The sequence below is a fragment of the Procambarus clarkii genome, chromosome 1 (genome assembly GCF_040958095.1).
Source record: "Procambarus clarkii isolate CNS0578487 chromosome 1, FALCON_Pclarkii_2.0, whole genome shotgun sequence".
Taxonomy (NCBI): Eukaryota; Metazoa; Arthropoda; class Malacostraca; order Decapoda; family Cambaridae; genus Procambarus; species Procambarus clarkii.
The window spans coordinates 45,202,201-45,224,386 of record NC_091150.1 but is presented as its reverse complement, the minus strand read 5'-3'; the positions used below and the strand labels follow the sequence as shown (position 1 = coordinate 45,224,386).

The 22,186-nt window shown below is 41.5% G+C and overlaps 1 protein-coding gene across 2 annotated transcripts in view; it reads left to right on the top strand.

The window, feature by feature from the left end:
- Positions 1-22,186, top strand: part of LOC123775184 (myosin phosphatase Rho interacting protein outspread) — a 96,750-nt gene that overhangs the window by 37,502 nt on the left and 37,062 nt on the right. For both annotated transcript variants that reach the window (XM_045770347.2, XM_069303666.1), the window contains exons 16-20: positions 5,411-5,502; positions 7,110-7,190; positions 15,538-15,654; positions 15,943-16,087; positions 16,282-16,428. In XM_045770347.2, the coding sequence (XP_045626303.2) occupies positions 5,411-5,502; positions 7,110-7,190; positions 15,538-15,654; positions 15,943-16,087; positions 16,282-16,428 (582 nt within the window). The remainder of the gene's footprint in view (positions 1-5,410; positions 5,503-7,109; positions 7,191-15,537; positions 15,655-15,942; positions 16,088-16,281; positions 16,429-22,186) is intronic.

Sequence of the window (22,186 nt, the reverse complement as noted above, 5' to 3'; positions counted from 1 at the left end):
TGGAAGCCGGCTATCTCATTCTTTCTTTGCCAGAAAAGAAAGAGAAGGCTGCAAATGAACAAAACGATCTCCAGGATCTAATGAACAGAAGAGAGCATGAAGTCCTGGAGAAGAGCATGGAGCTCTTTCTTCCCCCCCCCTCTCTCTCTGAGGCCAAGGACCAAAGAAGGTTCTTGGCTTGCTGTTTTTGCTAAATAAGAATTGAATTTTGTTTGCCTCCTGTGTTCATTGGCCTCTCTTATAATCAGCTTTTTGGTTCATCTCAAGTACTGATACACGAGTCCAACTTCTAGATAAGCACAGTTGGATGAATACTTAAATAACATGTCAATAGAAGACATGAGTGAACTGTATTTGGTTGGCTGTGGTGTTAACACAACCTACTTCCTCTTAACCTTCAGGATGATTGCTGCTGCTACCAGACATATTCTTGGCAAAAAATTACCAAAGTTACTATGAAAACAAAGAAAGTTACCGGGCATTTAAAAAAATGTTTCAGTAATGACCCAGCACTGTGGTATAACATGAGTCAAGAGCACCTTGCCTGTTTAGCTTAACTAGGCTTGGACAGGTCAACTTGGGGCAGGCAGGCAGGCATGTTATGTAGACTGCCAGGTGGAAAAGATCCCCAAATTTTAGCAGGAAAATAGTCTTCATCCTGTACAGAGTATTTAAGAAACTTGTATTTGTTACAATATTGGATAATATTTATTTAGTTCTTACTGTAATGAATTGTTTTAACATAATTCTTGGTTATTCTATACAAAACGGATCATAGCAGATCATGCCCCCTCCAAACAGACCCTCCCGACTCCCTCGACACCCCCAACCCTGGAACAACCCACTCCAACACTGCCCATACCCCCCGCCTCAAGCCACTGCTCTATGGGATTAATACAATATGGCCTGATGCCTGTCTGCAGTACAGGTATTCGGCAAAATCTCCGGTTTTCCCCATTTCTGTATGGATATGGTGAAGTGCGTCGGAAAGTTATCTGGATTTGATTTAGAACCTATACCAGACTGCACTAACCGGCCAAACTTCCGGTTTTCCGAATTTCTATCAGAATATGGCAAAGTTTTGTCAGAAAAATATCCAGCACGATTTTCACCAGATAACCCAAATATTTGGATCATTGGGCTCTGGATAAGCGGGTTAATATGATAGTTTTGTAAATTATTTTGTTTTATGAACTCCACAATGTAGGACTTTTTATTAGTTGAACCATTTAATAGCTACAAATATATTACAAACTCCCTGGCAATACTGCCCTTCCCTATATGGAGTGTCCTGGTAGACTATTGGTTGCCTTATCAGCTGAGTGTCTCTTCCTTCACCGAAGAGCAGGAGCCGAATCATAACAAGGTCTACCTCATCAATCCGAACATTTAAGGATAGTAGTGTGTGTGTCTAGGAGAGGAGGCAGAGGAGGAGATTCAAGAATTTTTATGCTTGTTCATCTTTTGAAACAGTTTCTGAGGAGGGTTGATGAGTTGAAATGTATTGTAATTCAGTGCTACCATCTGGTGGTGGGAAGGACAGGTAACCGATGAACCATGGCTTTATGAATGAGTAGGATTTCAGCTGACGGCTCACTTTACCTGGATGATATCCTCCAGTGCTTCCTAGTATCAGGTTAACCAGAGAAGACTTTTCAAAAGTTTCCTATGGAATTAGTAAATTGAGGTCACCCTGCTTGACTACAGGAATTTGCTCCCATCTGGATGGCAGACCCATACTTTGTGGGACAAGCAAGTAACTGCTTGCATGCACTTTTTTTATATATACAGCACTCAAGTTTTTTTTTTTCAGGAGTTAATGCATTTATAATTACATTCATACATAAAAGGACTACAATTCTGTAAATTCACACCTATTACCACATATTATTAGTGATAAATCATTAAAATCTAAGTATAAGACAAAGGTTACAAAAGTAAAAGATAAAATAAGCACAGTACATTACAAACAAAAGTATACATTATAACGCAAACACCAGTCCCAAATCTGTGCGATCACAACCTATTTAGTCTGAACTTGTGTGGTAGATATGGTGGAAGTGCTGATAGTCAAAATAGAGATCCTAAATGTAGTTGTTGTCCTTGTATATAAGTCACCGGAGGCAAACCCTCAGCAGTTTAAAGACCAACTAATGAAAATAGAGCACTGCTTGGAAAACCTCACAAATCCAGCTCCGAACATCATCCTGCTTGGGGACTTCAACCTACGGCACCTGAAATGGAAGCACCTGGCTAATACAGTAATATCAGAAAGAATACCAGGAAGTAGCCTAAATGAGCAGGCACATGCAAATGACCTGCTACGGATGTGCGATAGGTTTGCCTTAAACCAGCAAATAGTAGAACCAACTAGGAAGGAGAACACGCTGGACCTCATTTTCACTAATAATGATGAGTTGATCGGGAACATAATGATTACAAATACCTGTTACTCAGATCACAACTTAATTGAAGTTCTGACAACCATGGGGAATGGACCTTCAAAACCAGTCCAGATTCCCGGTGGAGGAGATTTCAGCAAATTCAACTTCAATAATAAACGGATAAACTGGGAGCAAATAAACCAGGACTTCACAGAAATAAACTGGGAAGAACAGCTAGGAAATGCAAACCTGAACCAGTGCCTGGAAAAAATAAGCTCAGTAGCACTAGAGATATGTTCAAACCGCATACCCCTAAGAAAAAAGAGAAAGAGATGCAGATTGGAACGGGAACGTCGTTCCCTATATAGGCGAAGAAAACGAATCGCGGAACAACTTGAGAGTCGCACCCTATCTCAAGAACGGCGAAGAAGGTTAGGTAGAGAAATAGAAACAATTGAACTCAAGCTACAAGAATCATACAAAACTCAGGAGAGGCAAAGAGAGCAAAAGGCCATCAGTGAAATAGAGAGAAATCCGAAATATTTTTTCTCCTATGCAAAATCAAGATCAAAAACCACATCTAGTATCGGGCCCCTGCGAAAGGGAGATGGAACTTTCACAGATGACAACAAAGAAATGAGCGAGTTACTGAGGAAGCAGTACGACTCTGTTTTCAGTGAGCCATTAAATGCACTAAAGATTGATAACCCAAATGAATTTTTCATGGATATGATACCAACATCAAATCATATATCAGACGTCGCCCTATCCCCACTAGATTTTGAAGAAGCCATAAACAGTATGCCTATGCACTCTGCACCAGGCCCGGATTCTTGGAACTCCATATTCATCAAGAACTGTAAAAAACCACTATCGCAGGCCCTTCACATTCTGTGGAGACAAAGCCTAGATACTGGCGTTATCCCTGACATACTAAAAACAGCAGAGATAGCACCACTCCATAAAGGAGGAAATAAGGCAGAGGCAAAAAATTACAGACCGATAGCACTAACATCGCACATCATAAAAATTTTTGAGAGAGTGCTAAGAAGTAAGATCACAAAATACATGGAATCACAGCATCTCCATAACCCCGGACAACATGGTTTCAGAACAGGGCGCTCTTGCCTGTCGCAGTTGCTGGACCACTATGATATGGCATTAGATGCTATGGAAGACAAACAAAACGCTGATGTAATTTACACAGATTTCGCAAAAGCTTTTGATAAATGTGACCATGGTGTTATTGCACATAAAATGCGTTCAAAAGGAATTACCGGGAAAATAGGCAGATGGATCTACAATTTCCTGACTGACAGAACCCAATGTGTAATAGTCAACAAAATAAAATCCAGCCCATCAACAGTGAAGAGCTCAGTCCCCCAGGGTACTGTGCTTGCTCCAGTACTTTTTCTCATCCTCATATCGGACATAGACCAGAACACAACCTATAGCACTGTATCATCCTTTGCAGATGACACTAGGATTTTCATGAGAGTTGGCAACATAGAGGACACGGCAAACCTCCAATCAGATGTAGATCAGGTCTTTCTATGGGCTACAGAAAATAATATGGTATTCAACGAGGATAAGTTTCAGCTCATGCGCTACGGAAAAATTGAAAATATAAAAACAGAAACCACGTACAAAACGCAGGCAAGTCATAACATAGAACGAAAAGGCAATGTAAAGGACCTGGGTGTACTCATGTCGGAAGACCTTACCTTTAAAGAACACAATAAAGTAGCCGTCACAACTGCAAGAAAAATGACAGGTTGGATAACAAGAACTTTTCACACTAGAGATGCTATACCGATGATGATACTTTTCAAAACGCTTGTGCTCTCTAGAGTGGAGTACTGCTGCACAATGACAGCCCCTTTCAAAGCTGGAGAAATTGCTGACCTAGAGAGCGTGCAGAGATCCTTTACTGCTAGAATCCACTCAGTAAAACATCTAAATTACTGGGACCGACTAAAGAGCCTAAATCTGTACTCCCTTGAGCGCAGGCGGGAGAGATACATAATAATTTACACGTGGAAAATAATTGAGGGGCTGGTCCCAAACCTGCACACAGAAATAACACCACATGAGACCAGAAGACATGGCAGGATGTGCAGAATACCCCCGTTGAAAAGCAGAGGTGCAACAGGTACTCTGAGAGAGAACTCTATCAACATCAGAGGCCCGAGACTGTTCAACACGCTTCCACTACACATAAGGGGCATAACTGGCAAACCCCTCACAGTGTTCAAGAGAGAACTGGATAAGCACCTCCAAAGGATACCTGATCAACCAGGCTGTGACTCATACGTCAGGCTGCGAGCAGCCGCGTCTAACAGCCTGGTTGATCAGTCCAGCAACCAGGAGGCCTGGTCGACGACCGGGCCGCGGGGACACTAAGCCCCGGAAGCACCTCAAGGTAGCCTCAAGGTAGGTAGATATATTGAGATCTCTTAACATAATATACACAGTATTTTAACCTACATGGACTTGGAGGGTGCTGTTACAATTCAGCACTACCTGAACAAAACTGCGCCAAATTCCAAATAAAGATCAACCATCGAATTTTACTTTTTCCCACGCTCTATAGCAAAGTTTTTTTTAAGCAAAATATTAATTTCACTCCATATGAAAATCTTAAATTAATTTTCTCTTTTCCACTAAACTCCCCCCCTCGCCCTCTTCCCTACTGAAAGATTGCCCCTGAATCTCAACTTTTTCCCTATCAGCTCCTATCCCAGCTACCCTCCCAGCCACCCTCCCAGCCACCCTCTCAGCCAGCCTAGCCCCCCCCTCTCTCTCAATACCTTCAAATTATAATTATCCTTAGGAATTTCTATTTGGCCAACATTGGCATTCTTTCTCTTCCTTCTCATGACACATTTTGCCATCGACTTCATGCTGCATTAAATTCTCACTTATACTTTTTTGCATTAAATGTTTTCCTGATCTTTTTTTTTTATAAAGTTTAATTGATCTATATCATTTTGTACTACTCAATTTTGTCTTTGTCTCCACTGTAGATCAAGGAACTGCTTGACCGTGTAGAGGAGCAAGAGCACGACCTCTCGGAGAAGGCATCCTGTGCCAACGAACTCAACGAGATGAGGAAGAAGTGAGTTGTTCCAATCTCTCTCTCTCTCTTCGTGTTGTTTCATTCAGTGTGTTGATGTCATTTGAAGGGTTTTGTAGATGTTTGATGATGTGGACATCTTGTCTTGATGTTTGATGGTGTTGACATGTTGTGTAATCACACCTTAGTGTAATTGCCTATTTAACTTTTTGTATAGTGGTTTGATAATGTTGAGACCATCTGGGGGTGTTGTGTGTAGATCTTTGATGATAATGAGACTATCTTGGGGGGGGGGTGTAGATGTTTAGAACATCTGGGGGGTGTTGTGTGTAGATGTTTGATGATGTTGAGACCATCTGAGTGTTGTGTGTGGATGTTTGATGTTGAGGAGACCATCTGGGGGGTGTTGTGTAATTTGACAATGATCTATTCTACAATTCTTTCTATATTCTGTTTTATCATTCACATCAATATTTTGTAATCAATATTTTGATTATGTTTCTAGTTACCAATAATGTGCAAGAGTTCACACTTTAAAATATAAATAAATAAATAAATAAATAAATAAATAAATAAATAAATAAATAAATAAATAAATAAATAAATAAATAAATAAATAAATAAATAAATAAATATATATATATATATATATATATATATATATATATATATATATATATATATATATATATATATATATATATATATATATATATATAATATATATAATATATATATATAATTTATTACTAGTATTGGATTAATTAATATATTTCTTGTTGAATCATTATGAGGAATGAAGTGTAATAATTTTCTCTTATTACTTTAATTATATAATCAGCTAGTTATTTTTCATTTCACATCATTTTTTTTTCCATTTGATACAAAATCTCAATGACTGATGGAGTGTATGGTTAACTGAATGACTGGAGAAAAACGTAACTGAAGCAGTAATATAGTGGTGTGTTGCCAGTCCAGTACACATGTGCACACCCACTCCCAGTCTCATAAATCTTCATACCGGTGGTTATGGCTGCAGCTGCCATCTGGGGAGCACCATAAGGCTCAGTCTGTCTTCTCTGCCACTGGGGCTTACCACCTTAGAGGATCTTAATTAGGCGTGGGAAGAATGCGGCCCACTGCAGGCCAGTTGCCTCGCTTGCATTATGCACCATTTGACAAGGCTCTCTAGGTCTGTTCCTCCTCGACTTTTGTCTTGGAAAGCTGCTCAGTGTGCTCTTAAGAAGTGACAAGTGAACTATTGTTTAGCCTGGAAGTAAATAGTTGTATATTTATATGTACTTTTATGTGTGGTGATATATTGGTCAAGACGTGTGTTACATTGATGTATTTTGGTGATAAAAAATTCTGGTGATATATTTGTGAGGTTACATATGCACATAATGTCTTCTCTGCTGTGGTGGTAAATTTGTGAAGTTACTTGTAGTATTTCTTTCATAACTTCCTAAATTTGGCTTGCCAACTGATTGAAGTAGTCCTTATAACTGCACTGTAAATCCCTTATAATAATGAGTGTCTGTTACTAATATAACAACTTGTCGTTGACCTTAGTAGTTCACTCGGCTGTGGTTTGTTTTGCGATGCATTGTGTGTTTATAACTAGTTAATGTGTGCATGTTCATGTGTAGGTACAATGAACTCCTGGAGCACCTGTCAACCCAGTCTGGTAGTGTTAACTGGAAACAAAACTTCCAACTTCTGGAGAAGAAGTAAGGCAGTCTGTCTGTCACCTGTTTTTGATAGCATTTATACAATATTTTTGTATTTTGTACAATAATTTGTATTTTATATAAATTTTGAAATATATACAATAATTTAAATATTTTTATTAAATACTGAATATAAAATTCACAAAGGAACTTCAGTAGGAGGTAGTTAATGTAGATAGGTATGGATAGAAAATGGGGGTTAGAAGTTAATGTTTGGAAAAAAAGTATGGCATGTGTTACCACCTAAGTGTAGTTACAGGACGAGAGCTACGCACGTGGAGTCATGTCTTCCCAGCACTCTTTGTCATATAATGCTTTGAAATTACTAATGGTTTTGGCCTCCACCACCTTCTCACCTAACTTGTTCCAACCGTCTACCACTCTGTGATAGTGAATTTTCTAATATTTCTTCGGAAGCTTTGTTTAGTTAGTTTAAATCAATGACCTCTTGTTCTTGAAGTTCCAGATCTCAGGAATTCTTCTCTATCAATTTTATAAATTCCTGTCACTTTTGTACATAGTGATCATATTGCCTCTTTATCTTCTATCTTCTAGTTTTGGCATATTTAATGCCTGTAATCTCTCCTCGTAGCTCTTGTCCTTCAGTTCTGGGAGCCACTTAGTGACATGTCTTTGCACCTTTTTCAATTTGTTGATGTGCTTCTTAACCCTTAGACCACACATATTACTGCGAATATAGGGGGCATAATAGCAAAAAATATTTGAATTATGTAAAAATAACTTAAAAATGTTAAACAAATCTCCAACTTATTGGCTTCAGTGTCGTGAAACTTTCATCAAAATATTTTCAGAAATTAATTTTAGATGAATTTTTGAAAAATAAAAATGTTTTATTGATAAGAAGAACAGCTCCTAATAACTGTAACTGAAGGATTATGCAGTAATAAAGAGATGCAAGCACCTGTCCTATGTTCAAAGAAGAAGAAGAATGATATTAAGAAGTGTCCACAAAGTGGATATGCAGCTGGTGCCTTTATATCATTGCTGAGTAATACATAATAACACCAATAATAATGAATAACTATGTTAATATGATCTATTTTGTTATATATCATATAAATACATTGTCCAATGTTAATATATGTTACTTTCATCAATGTCCCAAAAATATTTTATTTTTAGAGGATTTTTTTTTTTTTTTTTTTTTAAGAATTTAGTTATTCTCATTTGTTTATTATCTGATCTTGTTGTAACCTTTACATCCTGGAGAATGCATATGTTTTCCTAACTATGTGAAGATAGAATGAAATTGGTCAACAAGTAAGTCAGTCACAACTCGCAAAACTTGGGACTTTTAAATTTTTTTGTCAGATTTTTATCTGATTTCAAACTCTATTTTCTTTGTCTCTTTAGGTTGTTTTAATGTTTAGGGACCATATTAGGCCTTTTTCACTTATATAAAGTATTCCCTAAATATATCCCCTGAGTCATTATAATTATTATAATTGTCCCTATATTTTGTGTTTTTTGGGGATTATTTTTTCTTGACTTAATTTCAACACACATTGACCTACAACTTTCACATATTCGAGTACAAATGCCAAACAATGTTTATTAAAACATACAATTAAATTAACGCATTAAAACTACCTTTATTCATTGTTGACAACTTCGACTTCAATTATCTCTGAAACCAGAGTTTCAACATTGAGGGGCTTCTAAAAATTCCAGTTATTAACCGATTCTCACTATTTTGACATATTGTGTACTCAGGTGTCATTTCTACAATCCCATCAAAATGGATTTTTCATAAACTTTATAAATTTGGAGTTATAATTTTTTTTTTGGTCTAAATTTGCCGCATATTTCAAATGCCCTATAGACGATTTTTTTTACAGTAAACTATACTGAAAACCTATATTCTAATTTGATAAAAATGAAGGTCATATGCTATTCTGAGGGAATAGCAACATTAAATGAACAATTAATGATGGTTCATATTTTTTATTCTGAATTGAAAATATGAAGTTCTCAATATTCAATTTTAAAATTAATTTTGATTCTCTTGTTTTTCAAGTTACGCTGTGATCGTTTAGACAAAGTTGGAGTATTTGCCTAGCTGATTATGCAAAAAAAAAATTGGAAAGTATTTGTGCAAGTTTTAAAAACTTATGTTAAATTATTTTTTGTCAAATCATATATGTATGATTTGACAAATATATGTATAATCATATATATATGATCTAAGAGTTAAGATATGGGCACCATACAACTGCTGCATATGCCAGCTTGCACTCACATAGTTGTACTTGCTTAGTTGTGCTTGTGGGCATTGAGTTTCAGCTCTGGTCATGCATCTCGACTATCAATCAACTGGTGTACAGGTTCCTGAGCCTACTGGGCTCTATCATATCTTCATTTGAAACTGTGTATGGAGTCAACCTCCACCACATCACTTCCTAATGCATTCCATTAGTTAATTTTTCTGACACTGAAAGATTTCTTTCTGTTGGCTCTGTGGCTCATTTAGGTATTAAGTTTCTCCTTGTATCCCCTTGTTCATGTATCACTCATGCTAAATGATTTGTCTCTATCTACCATATCAATTCCTCTAAGAATTTTATAGGCAGTAATCATGTCTCCCCTAACTCTTCTGATTTCCAGTGTTGTGGTAGTGTTATATAACTCAAGATTAAACTTGAGGGGAAAACAGGTGTGTAATACCTCTGTTAAAATGGAAGTGGTAGCTAGTATGTATTACAAGCAAGTTGAATAAGCTGAACAAATGCAGTGGTACCTCCGTTGTTTAATTTAATCTGTTCTCAGAGACGGTTTGAAAACTGAAATGAATTTTCCTCTAAGAAATAATGTACTGTAAATGGAATTAATCCGTTCCACACCCCATAAATTATTATAAATATTAACTATAAATACTGGCATTAACTTAAAAATACATTTTATACATACTACTGTACTTACATTTTTTACTACAGTATGTACAAGTATATCTTATCTTTATTGAGGACTCTAATTGGCATATAGAAGACAGTGAGGAAGGGGGGAGGAGAGAGGTGTTAGTGTTTGGAAGGGAAGTCCCCTTCCATTATAACAGCAGTGATGACATTTCTGGGGTACTCTCTCTTACGTTTTGCAGGCATACCTCTAGAATCTGGTTCTGTCTATAGACACTTGTTTTTTTCCTACATTTTAAGACTTGTCTGTAGTGAGACGTCACATTGTCTCGCTATGAATGACCTCTTGTTTTTCCTCTCTCGTCATCCTCGCAACTATTTTCTTAGGTTGAACTTTACCACTGACTTTCTTGTAACAATTGGCATGATATATAATAAGAACTTTTATGTTTATAATACAGAAAAGCACAAAAGCAATGAAATTCTTTACAAAGACTTCAAGCACGGTCGTCACTTGGCGGGAGACACTGGTAAACTGAAGTACTGTACACTACAATCTCGGTTGGCCCATAGGTGTATCAACAAACTTGAGCACCAAGGCAAACGTTGAGTACCGAGTCAAATTTTTTGAAGAAATTGAGCTCGAGAACCAATAAATTTGAAAACTGGAGCATTCGAAAACCGAGGTCCCGCTGTATGTTTAAATTTCTGGGGGAGAGCCCCTTTTGCTCACTGAAGCTTATCCAGGCTGATATGGATATATCAGACTTTGGCATCAGTCAGTGTGAATGGAGTTCTTAGGCCTAACGAGGACCACGAGCCAAAACCTGGCCCCCCTCAGAGACACGAGGAGCAATGGCCTATAGAAATGCACATGTGATTTGGAGCATTCTATGTCTGCCATTGACTGGGTCAGGTACCCAGAAAGGTAAGCATCCCAAAACAAACCCCTATTCTGGTTAAAACTTCTACTAAAAGTCAAACGAGTGGACAGAACTCCCCAAAGAAAAAGCAGCAAATGAGCGTGACATCACCACGTGTGTGCCGCCGCCTGCGCAGCTTTCCCCTCCATGGTAGGGGAAAGTGGGAGCCCCAGACCTCTCACACCGGCTACCCACACCCCCATTTCTTGGCTAATGTGTTTGAAGCTTGGTCATGTGACTCCAGCACCTGCTGCTTGTTCTCAGTGCTGTGCTGTGCTGTTCCCTTCCCCAAGTGCCCTGTAAGTACCGCCCTTGGTGCTTGGGGTTATCTTCCACAGGGCACCTTGGGGTCTACCTCTGTTGGTCTTTTGCTGCTTGGTAATTGACCGCCCTGAGTGTGCTGGGGGGGTTTCCTCCTCCCTTGTTTACCTTAGGATAAAGGGTAGTTTGCACTGGTAGGGGCACGGTGTTCTACACAGTTAGTTTTCACCTATTATAGCGGTTGGCTCTGTTTTGCCTGGGTATGTTGTCCTCTTGCGGATTTTTTCTGTTTTGTTTTTGTTTTCCTGCCTGGTAGAGGGATGTCTGCCTTTGGTTTGTTGCCCCTACCTATAACTTAGGTTTATATATATGTTTCTGGGTGGTACCCCCTGCTAGGGCCCCACGAGTGGACATGACCCGGGGTTTAGCTTTTAGCAGTTTGATTGGTAGATTTGGGCACCAGTTCACAGTACCCTGTCTGGGCTTACCCTTAGCGATATCAGTTCAAGGATCCTGGAAACCCCATGGGGGCGCAAGGGGTCCAATGGTCCTGGGTGTCCTCTCGCCTTGAGTGAGTTTGAGGGCTGCTCTGTCCCTTTGTCTCAGGGTGACTTTCACGATTTTTGCCTCTGTCATGCTGCCTGTTGGGTCAGTGACACCTTTGACCCAGAGTCCTACGAGTTTTGCTGATTGTTTGTGACTCGGTTCACCTAGTCCACTGATGAGTATCCGGGAGCAGTATCCGGGAGCAGGTGGCTCAGGCGTTGCATTCTAGATTTAGGTTGCTGCAACGCGCTCAGGTGATTGCTACCCCGGAAGCCCCGAGGCTGCTCCATTTTGTTTATAGGGACCCAAACTTGGTGGTGTTGGTCGCTTCGGCCTTGATTCAGTCTGCACCCACTCGTTCTTTCCCTGCTTTGGTTCATTCTGCCCCCCTCCCCCCTATCCTCCTGCTTCCAACTCCAAAGCATCTGAGGGCTTTGGGGTTAGGGCAGGGTTTACATGGTTCTGAGACTCAGGCAGTTTCGGGGGTTGCCCCTTCCGGGAGGGGGGGGGGGTGACGGAGGCATTCGATTCGGTTTCTCCAACTGTGGCGACGGGGTCTAACCAGTGGTTAGGACCGCTTTCTTGGCTCTCCCTCAGGAGTCTCTGCTTTGGCTGTGCTCCCACCTTTGCTTGTTTCTGGAAGGCTCCTGGGTCACTTAGAGGTTGCTTGAGGGTTTTTGCTGTAGCCTGAACTTTGCAGTGATGGTCTACCTGCAGGGGCGGGTTAGGCTTTGTCAGCTGTTAAGATTCCTTCGTGGACGTCCCATCCACCTCTCTTGCGATTGCTGGGTTTGGCCTCTGGGGGACCTTGAGCCAGCTGCTGCGTCACTGGCTTCGTCTTCGGGTTTTTTGGAGTTCAGTGCTTGGCGCCTACCCGAGCCCCTCGCTCGATGTGTTCGTGGACTTGTCATCTCTTGGCTATGGCTTTGTGACCATTGCTCACCAGGCTGGCCAGGGGTGGTGGGGTTTGTCTTTCCGTTGAGCCCACAGCACGCTGCAGGAATTCGCGGTGGTGTGAATTCTCTGGAGGGTTTGGGTTGCTCGCGGATCGACAATCAGGCTCCATTCAGACTGCTCCCTGATAGTTCATTGCCTGAACCGAGGGGGGTTCAATGTGGTCCTTGGCTCTTTGGGGCTGGTCGCTTAAGGTGACTCGTCTGCTGAGCTCTCGGGGTTTGGCTCTCCTGGCCATTCACGTTCGGAGGGTGTCCAACGCCCTGGTGGACGACCCATCTCGGTTCATTCCCCTGTCCACGGAATAGACGGTAGATGCCGACTCATTCAGTTGGCTCTGCCGGACGTACGGGCTCCTGGAGGTGGACCTCTTCGCGTCAGTGTGGTCGAGGCATCTCCCGTATTATGTGGTGCCCTTTCCCGACTGCGAGGCCAACAGGGTTGATGCCTTTCGGCAAGACTGTTCGAGGTGGAGTTACCTTTACCTCTTTCCCCCAGTTAGACTGTTACTCCAGGTCCTGGCTTGCTTGAAGACTTACCAGAGATGAGTAGTCCTCTTGGCCTGTTGGCTGGCCCAGCCTTGGTTTCAGGCGCTGCTTGCTCGGAGTTTGAAACCGGAGGTTTTTCCACAGCTCCTCTTTCAGGAGATCGGCCTGGTCCATTACATGGCTGGTTTGATCTGGTCCTCGAGTCTTCGTGTCTGGTCTTTTTGACTCGAGTCTGTCACCATTTATATGGTGATCAGGTGGCTTCTTTGATGGTGTCCCACCTGCGTGCTTCCTCTTGGCGGCAGTATGAAGTTTCTTGGCGGTCCTTCCACTTTTTCTTGTCCCTTTGTAGGTTTACTTTGGTTTCTGATGCAGTGGTGTTGTCCTTTCTCTCGTGGTTGTTTCAGGACTGTCATCTTATGCCGAATACTGTTGCCTCTTATCGTGTGGCGCTGGTGGAGCCACTGCAGCTTGCTTTTGAGGGTTGATGTTACTTCAGTGCCATTTCACAAGCTGTCTCGGTTGTTGTTTCATCTCTGGCCTGCTCATGCGCCACCGGAGCTGTCCTGGTCTTTGGATCGGGTGCTCTCTTTTCTCTCTCTCCCTCGGTTTATAGTGGCCCCATTGGTTCAGGATTGTTTCTCTAATGCTCTTTTCCTGTTGGCAGTGGCCTCTTGGGGTCGGGTTGGGGAGCTTGATGCTCTCCTGCAGCGCAGGGGTTTCTGCTCGTTTGGTCCTGGTGGTTTGTTTGATTGCAGTTGTCTCTTTCTTTTCTGGCGAAGAATGAAACTTGTTCTTTCCGGAGGGGTCCTTGGGTTGTTGATGCTTGGTTGGTTCGGCTGGGGGTGCATCATGTGTTGTGTCCCGTTGTGGCGTTCTGCCGTTATTTGCATGCCACAGCTTCTGTGTCTGGGGACACGTTGGGTTGATCCGGTTTCCCTTCTTCCCTGTTCCAGGGTTTAGGTCTCCCAGGTCGTCCGCAGGGTTATTAGGTCCAGCCAGACTGCAGTCTATCCCCAATACCCACGACGTTCGTAAATTGCTGCGCTTGCTGCCGTCTTTGGTAACATGTCTTGGGCTGTCATTCGGGCATGGGATTTTTGGAGGTCGAACAGGGTCTTAGCAGCTCACTACCTTGTCAATGTTCCTGGGCCTAGTCGGTCCTGTGTTGCATTGGGTCGGCGGTTGCAGCCAGTTGTCTCGACCTGGTGTTAAGGAGCGAGGGCCAAGCGCCTCCTGGATAAATCCCTCTTATTTCTATGGGTAAGTCACTCCGGGGAGCCGGCGGGGCTCCCCCAAAAAAGCAGCATTGAATGTAATGAAACGCCATTTTCTGGGTGAGACCCGGAGGCTTCCCGCCATCCCACCCTCCCTCCGGTCGGTGGTTTTTCGCATATTTTGACATCCAGTCTTATAACTGATGGGTGGATAGCTAGTGGGAGGTCTGGGGTTCCCCCTTTCCCCTCCCTGGAAGGGGGGAGCTGCGCAGACAGCAGCGTGTAGACATGGTGACATTTTGCTTGTTTGCTCGTTTTCTTTTGTTGAGTTCTGTCCACTAATTCATCTTTCAGTAGTAATTTCTTAACCAGAATAGGGGTTTGTTTTGGAGTACTTACCTTTCTGGGTGCCAGACCCGGTTGATGGCAGACATAAAATGCTTCCAACCATACGGGGTTTTTTATAAGCTATTACTCCTTGTGCCTTTCTGTGAGGGCCAGGTTCTGGATTGTGGTCCCCAGTAGGCCTAAGAACTCCATTAACCTCCATTAACATGACTGATGCCAAAGTTTAATATATCCATATCAGCCTGGATAGCTCCGGGGAGCCTCCAGGACTCGCCCAGAAAACGGGGTTTCATTACATTCAACGCTGGTTTTTTGTGACCTAACTAATTGTCCATTATTCAGTGATCATACATAATATTCATTATTTTGTGACCAAACTAATTGTCCATTAGAAACATTTAGTTTGAATGAAAAGCTGAGTTTTTCCTGGAAGATTGAGGAGCACTTTGTTCTCCTCAGGACCAGTACTAATATTCCTTCTTTAGTGACCTGACTGATTATTGTACAGTTTATAAAGCATCTCTGATTCTGAGGGAATAATGAATGGGTTGTAGATAGATGTGTAGTACAGTATATTAGGTACATGAATGTCCTTGTTTGCATGCCATGAATGACTAACGTAATTCCTTCTGCATCCACCTTTATCCTGCACCACCACCACCTGCATCATCACCTCTTCCACCACCACCTGACCTACTACCTTGTGCACCTCCACCTTCTGCACTTACCAAAACAAGGTATTTGAAAGAGAGGGAGGAATGGGAAGAAAAAGTGAGTGCGGAGGAAAAGAAGTTTGTGGAACTCACAGCCAGTCAGAATAGTCGACATGACAGTATTATCCGAAGGCTTAACAGGTAAGGATATCTAAATTGGAAGAAGCGAAAAGTAAGAGTTTTTCTGATCTGGTATTGCTGATGAGTATTTTTAAACAAAGTCTGCTGTTTGGATGATTTTTCAGGTGTCAGATTGATGTATATATCAGTAAGTTAGGCATCTGTTACAAACAAAATGCCTTCTAGCTGCCTTAAAAGTACAGTAGTCAGTGTTTAAAGTCATTCATTATTTACTATTAAATCCATATAATTTGTTCAAAGTTGTCTTCTTTGTCATCAGAGAGAATTTATGGATATCTATAATTTCAGATCACTGCAGGAGGCAGAAAAACGGATTCATGGGCTTGTTTCAGAGCTAGAAGCCGAGAGATCGAACATGAACCCTCAAAGGAAGACGTCTGCCTCTCTTGAGGTCACAGGCCTGCTTCAAGAAAATCAGGAGCTCGCTTCTAAGGTTAGTGTTAAGTATATTAGCTGGGGTAAGCTTGACAAGTCTCAATATAATGTTTATTATCTTTAAATTGTTTTATATGTTAGCAAAATATTTAGCAATAATTCTGGCTCTTGTTAAGCTCTAACTTTGAGTCTTCATCGGTGGTTTTAAGAATCTAGACAAGTAAGTTGGGTAATATTATGAAACAATTTCAGCTGGAACATCTAACGAATGAGCTATCACGAATGCGTGACAGTCTGAAATCTGAGAAGTCCGAGGCATATAAGTGGAAAGATTTGGTGAAGGAGTTGCGATCCCTCCTGGATGGGAAAAATGAAGAAATTGAGAGGAAGAAGGAAGAGGTAAGCATTTCCTGTGCATGAAAGATGTGGTTAAGTAATATTGTAGTTAATGTATATACCTTGCGGGGGTTGAGCTCTGCTCTTTCCGCCTGCCTCTCAACTGTCAATCAATCAACTATTTCTAACTACTATTCTACTACATATATCCAGGAAGCAGCCGTAACAGCTGTCTAACTCCCAGGTACCTATTTATTGCTATGTAACGGGCATCGGGGTGAAAGAAACTCTGCCCATTGTTTCTCACCGGTGCTGGGAATCGAACCCGGGCCACAGGATTACGTGGCCAGCATGCTATCCACACAGCCACCGGCGCCCCAATGTGTGTAATGCTGGATATTAATTAGTTGAAAAGGATGTTGGGCTTTAAATTTGTGCCACTTATTGTCTTGGAAAACAAGTACATTGTTTGACTTGCATGTTGTATGCCATTTAAAGCTTTCAATTCTATAAATATTTTACTAAAATTAAAAAAAAATTATTATTAAAAATTAAATGTTTAGGCCTAGCAAAAGAAAATCTTAGTTTTGGAAAGCTAAATTCTTGATTTATTTGTTTGGTTTGTATACTGCAGGGGTGGGGAACTTGTGGCCTAAAGGTTGCATGTGAATCTTTTTGGTACACTGTGCGGCCTTCGGAAGCAATTTTAATTAATGAAACTTGATCTGTAAGTTTGTGACATGTTTGAATGTATACAGCGCATAACGCAATGTGAGGTCTTATGAAATCTTACCTAAATAAAATGTAGTTTTCATGTGATGAAAGGTTCCCCCACCCCTGGTATACTGTAATATATATCAATGTCTCACTTACAGTTTACTTTACATAGGTTCAGTAATATAGATGTTGAAAGTATCTTACTTTTAAGTTGCTCTGTTGGTAAGATATGTTTAGTATATATTAAAGTATCTGAAGAAAATTATCTAAAGAAATCGAAATGTGTGTGCATGAGCTTACCTGTTATTAATTAATTTGTTATAGGTACAAGAAGAGAGCTATGTTCATGGTATACCATGACATGTATTATTGTAAATATTTGGGAAACTTGATGTGGTTTTGCACAGATAACCTTCTTCTGGAGCTTGTTCCATTGCCCACTTTGTTAGTAAAGGAACACAGTGGAGCACTGAAAAATCTACATTAAACAAAATAATAAAAATTGCTAAATTTTGAAAATGTGTTATAGCATGGTATATTTTTTTGTATTACAGTATCTGCAACATTTTTCACAAATGCACAACAGTTGACCAAGAGAGTAAGAGTAATTGGAATTGGAAGTGAGATCTGGCTGTTGGGGCCATGTCTTCTAGACTTTGGAACCTGCACCTTTTAAATCCCTTGATGTCATATTTACTCATTAAGTCATGGATGGAGTGGCACCCATGACTTCTTTCAGTGCATTCTACTTGTTGACGATCCACAGTGCATAGGAGTGCTGTATTTTCTTTTATTTCTAACTTCTGCTCGTGTCCTCTTGTATTATAATCTTCCATTTGGAAAGGCTGATTCTGTTCATCTTGTCTATTCCTCTCAGTATTTTGTATATAGGAATCATGTCCTCCTCTGATCCTTCTCTCCTTTAAAGTTTTTTTGATTGTGTTTCTTGAACCTCTCTTTATAGCTTTATTCAGACACCTTCCTTTTTGCAAACCTATTAACATTCTTGGTCTTTTTTTCGTGCTTTACTAGGTTGATTGCATGCCATTGTTGCACTTTCTAGACCTGGTGTGTGACGAAGATTGTGTACAGTGTTCTTCGTTCTTCTGAATATCCAGATATCTATATAACACAGATAGTCATTTCTTCTAGATGGTTTTATTTTAAAAGTTTACTGTTTCTGGGCTTCTTTTTTTTATTGTTCAATGGAGTTTTGAGTTCAGGTCAGTAGATGTGCCAGAAATGCTATTCTGAAAATAGTTATGAACCCATAACTCATAAATTATTGTTAATTGGAACAAGTTCCCAAGGGAGTGTATAGAAAATCTTGAGTAAAAGATTGTTTTTTTGCATGGAAAAGTCAATTGGCTTTGTTGACACCATTATTGGCGCAACTTTGTTTTTCTTGCATGGTGTTAGGTGCATGCACAAGTGGTGTGCCAATTCAGCACAGTATCAGTAAGTTGACCTGTACTGATACGATTTTATTAACTGATACGGGTACACCTCCAGCAAGCACTGTACCTGAACACCTTATTCCTGTTTAGGTCAGATAAGTGCTATTCATTTCCTTAAAATTTCTCCTTCCATGTACAATACTTAAAAGCTATCCTAAAATTTGGCAAAATTACACGGGTCTTTTGTTTTGGAGATTATCCATTTGTAGTAATAGGAGCAGAGTTATGATGATGGGGGTCTGTATTCTCCATATAAATACACGTGTTTGTGTGTATTTGAGATGGCATGTATGTGCATGCATGTGTGTGCAGCATGATGGGTGCATGTATTTACAATATGTTGCATGCATTTGTGCATGTAAGCATATGCAAATCTGCATATAAGTCTTTCATTTAGCATAAAATATATATGGGCATCTTCCTTTGACTCCCCTGTCCTCTTTTTGTGTTCATTATACTAATGATCTGTATACACACTGCAGCACTCTTTCTGCACACTTCAAACACATTTATGTAGACATTTGTCCACCACTTCCCCCCCCACTTTGTGTACCACTTCCACCACTTCCCCCCCCACTTTGTGTACCACTTCCACCACTTCCCCCCCCACTTTGTGTACCACTTCCACCACTTCCCCCCACTTTGTGTACCACTTCCACCACTTCCCCCCACTTTGTGTACCACTTCCCCCCACTTTGTGTACCACTTCCATCACTTCCACCCCACTTTGTGTACCACTTCCACCACTTCCCCCCCCCCACTTTGTGTACCACTTCCACCACTTCCCCCCCCCCCCACTTTGTGTACCACTTCCACCACTGTGTATATTTCCAAACATACTGTAATCTCTCGTCACTTTGCATGCACGTCCTTTACTCTGTGTACTTTGGCCATTATTTTTGTTTGTAATTTACTAAAAAAAATTAGAATTTTTTTTTAATAGTATTTCACAATCCTTAATGCCTGCATTCTGTAAAGGGCAAGCAACAGAGTTACACAATAATTACCATTAAAAAATATTAGAGGGACTGATACCAAATTTACACACACGCATTACTCTTTGAGACCAGGAGGCATATCAGGAAGTGCAAAATTGCCCTTTTGAAAAGCAGAGGTGCAAATGGTATACTAGGAGACAAGCCTATCAACTTTGCAGCTCAAGACTTTTCAACTCTCCTTTTAAACATAAGGGGCAAAACTAGTAGGTTTCTCGTGTTGTTGAAAAGAGAGTGGTTGATACACACTTCCAAACAATACCAAATCAACCGGGCTGTGACTCGTACATCAAACTGTGAGCAGCTGCATTTAGCATCCTGTTTGACCAGACCACTAACCAGGATGCTTGGTCAGAGACCGAACTGCGGGAACACTAATCCTCAGAACCAACATGAGGTGAACACAAGGCAGTCATGTGTTAATTGCTAAGAATATGGATCTGACTGAAGTAGTGTGAAGTGGTTTCAAACTAGCCAGGGATGATTTATTATATTGAGAAGTTGGAATATGGATTGGATTTTAATTCAGTGAAATTTAAAATAAGACCCTGAAATTTCCTACTGTATTATGTAATACTAGTACAGTATGTCATTGTCCTGTTAGTAGACAAGTTTGTTTCTTGTTTGTCCTAAGGATCAGTATAATGGGGGTTCTTAAAGGGGGTTCCCTTCCTAATGATTCTCTTAATATTTTACTGCATAGTGTAGATACACTAAGAGAGAGAGAGAAAGAGAGGGAAAGGCAGGCAGGCAGGCAGGCAGGCAGGCAGGCAGGCAGGCAGGCAGGCAGGCAGGCAGGCAGGCAGGCAGGCAGGCAGACAGACAGACAGACACAGACAGACAGACAGACACAGACAGAGACAGACAGACAGACAGACAGACAGACAGACACAGACAGAGACAGACAGACAGACAGACAGACAGACAGACAGACAGACAGACAGACAGACAGACAGACAGACAGACAGACAGACAGACAGACACAGACAGACAGACAGACAGACACACAGACACAGACAGACAGACAGACAGACAGACAGACAGATATCAGTTGCGTTAGTGTCCATGTCTCAAAAATCACACAAATGAGGTAGAAAAGGTGCAAACACATGCTAATAAATGGCTTCCAAATCTTAAAGCAGGAGCTGCAAGGAGTAGGAAAAGGAAAAAGAAGCATTGAATGTAATGAAATGCCAATTTGTGGGTCAGCCCCAGAGGCTCCCTCATGCTACTATTAACTAATAGTGTACCACTACAAGGTTGCATCAGAGTTTTGTCAGTGTACCAGAGACCAGAACCAGAACCTGGTTCTCTCACACAGGTGCAGGGAGCACTGACATTTATGTGTATGTGTAACTACCAGGAAGTTAACAGAAAGTCAGGGAGACAAAACAGACCACTCCTGGCTTCACTTGAGACTGCAGCCACTAAAACTGTCAAAAGAACTCCCCCAACTATGTAAACAAATGATCAAAATTTCTCCAAGCTAGAGCAAGCTCTTTTGCTTCCATCTTCTCTACTCGTTTGGGGAGGGATGGTAGGGAGTCAGCTCGTAGTCAGCTGGCTACGCCACCCTCAGTTCTATTGTAGATGTAACCAACTTTTCTACGACCTAAAGGGAGGGAGGGTGTCAGGAAGCCACCAGGGGCTTGCCCAGAAATTGGCATTTCATTACATTCAATACTGGTTTTCTGGGGAAGAGCCCCTTGTAGTTCCCTGAAGCTAACCACCCACAGAGAAGGGAAACAAATGGGCACTTACCAGGGAGGAAGGAGCACTGCAGGAATCATGAAGAAGACACAGCCAGATGAGAGAGAGAACCCAGAGCCACACAAGGCCACTAGGGCCCAGGCACATTAACAAGATTCCGAGCTGCCAGAACCCTGCTTGACCTCCAAAACCCCTGCACCCTAATATCAGCCCAAAACATATTTGTAAACAAAGCCGAGAGAGCAGCATACTTCCTAACATCATGGACACAAGGGTAGACTGCAGGCTGGCTAGACTTGGTAACACTGCAGATGAACCGAGAAATAGGAGCTTGGGAACACGGGACCCAAGGAGACAAGATCAACCCACAAGGCATCCACCGTGGCAGAAGCGATGGCCTGAATGTAACGATGGAGAGCCGCTACCAGGCACAGCACAAGATGCACCCCTAGGCCGAACTAACCAAGCATCAATATTCAACAGACCCTTCCCGAAACCATTTGATTTGTTCATCAGAAAACCAGGAGCCAGTTGCAAACCAACAAAACTCCTGCCTCGAGAGGAAAGCATGAAGCTCTCCCACCCTATAACTGGAAATGAGAGATGTCACCAGGCTGACCCTTTGAAAGAGATGGAACTGTGTAAAAACACCTGGGTTCATTCACCAAGGAGGCAGAAGGATTACCCCTACCCCTATAGGACTCCAACCTGCCAAGGACCTGGAGCAACATCTGGACCAAGGGGAAGAGGTACAAGAACCATTCCAGCTGAAAGGCATCAACAGTAAGGGCCTCATAATCGGGAAATGGCACTGCATACAGGGGGAAAGTGTCGAGACCATGCCAATGCAAAGGGATACACGTTTGGACACCCGAATGTCTCTCAAAGCAGCAGGAAGGAGACACCATCAACAGTTTATTCCATGGAGATGTGAAGGAACTG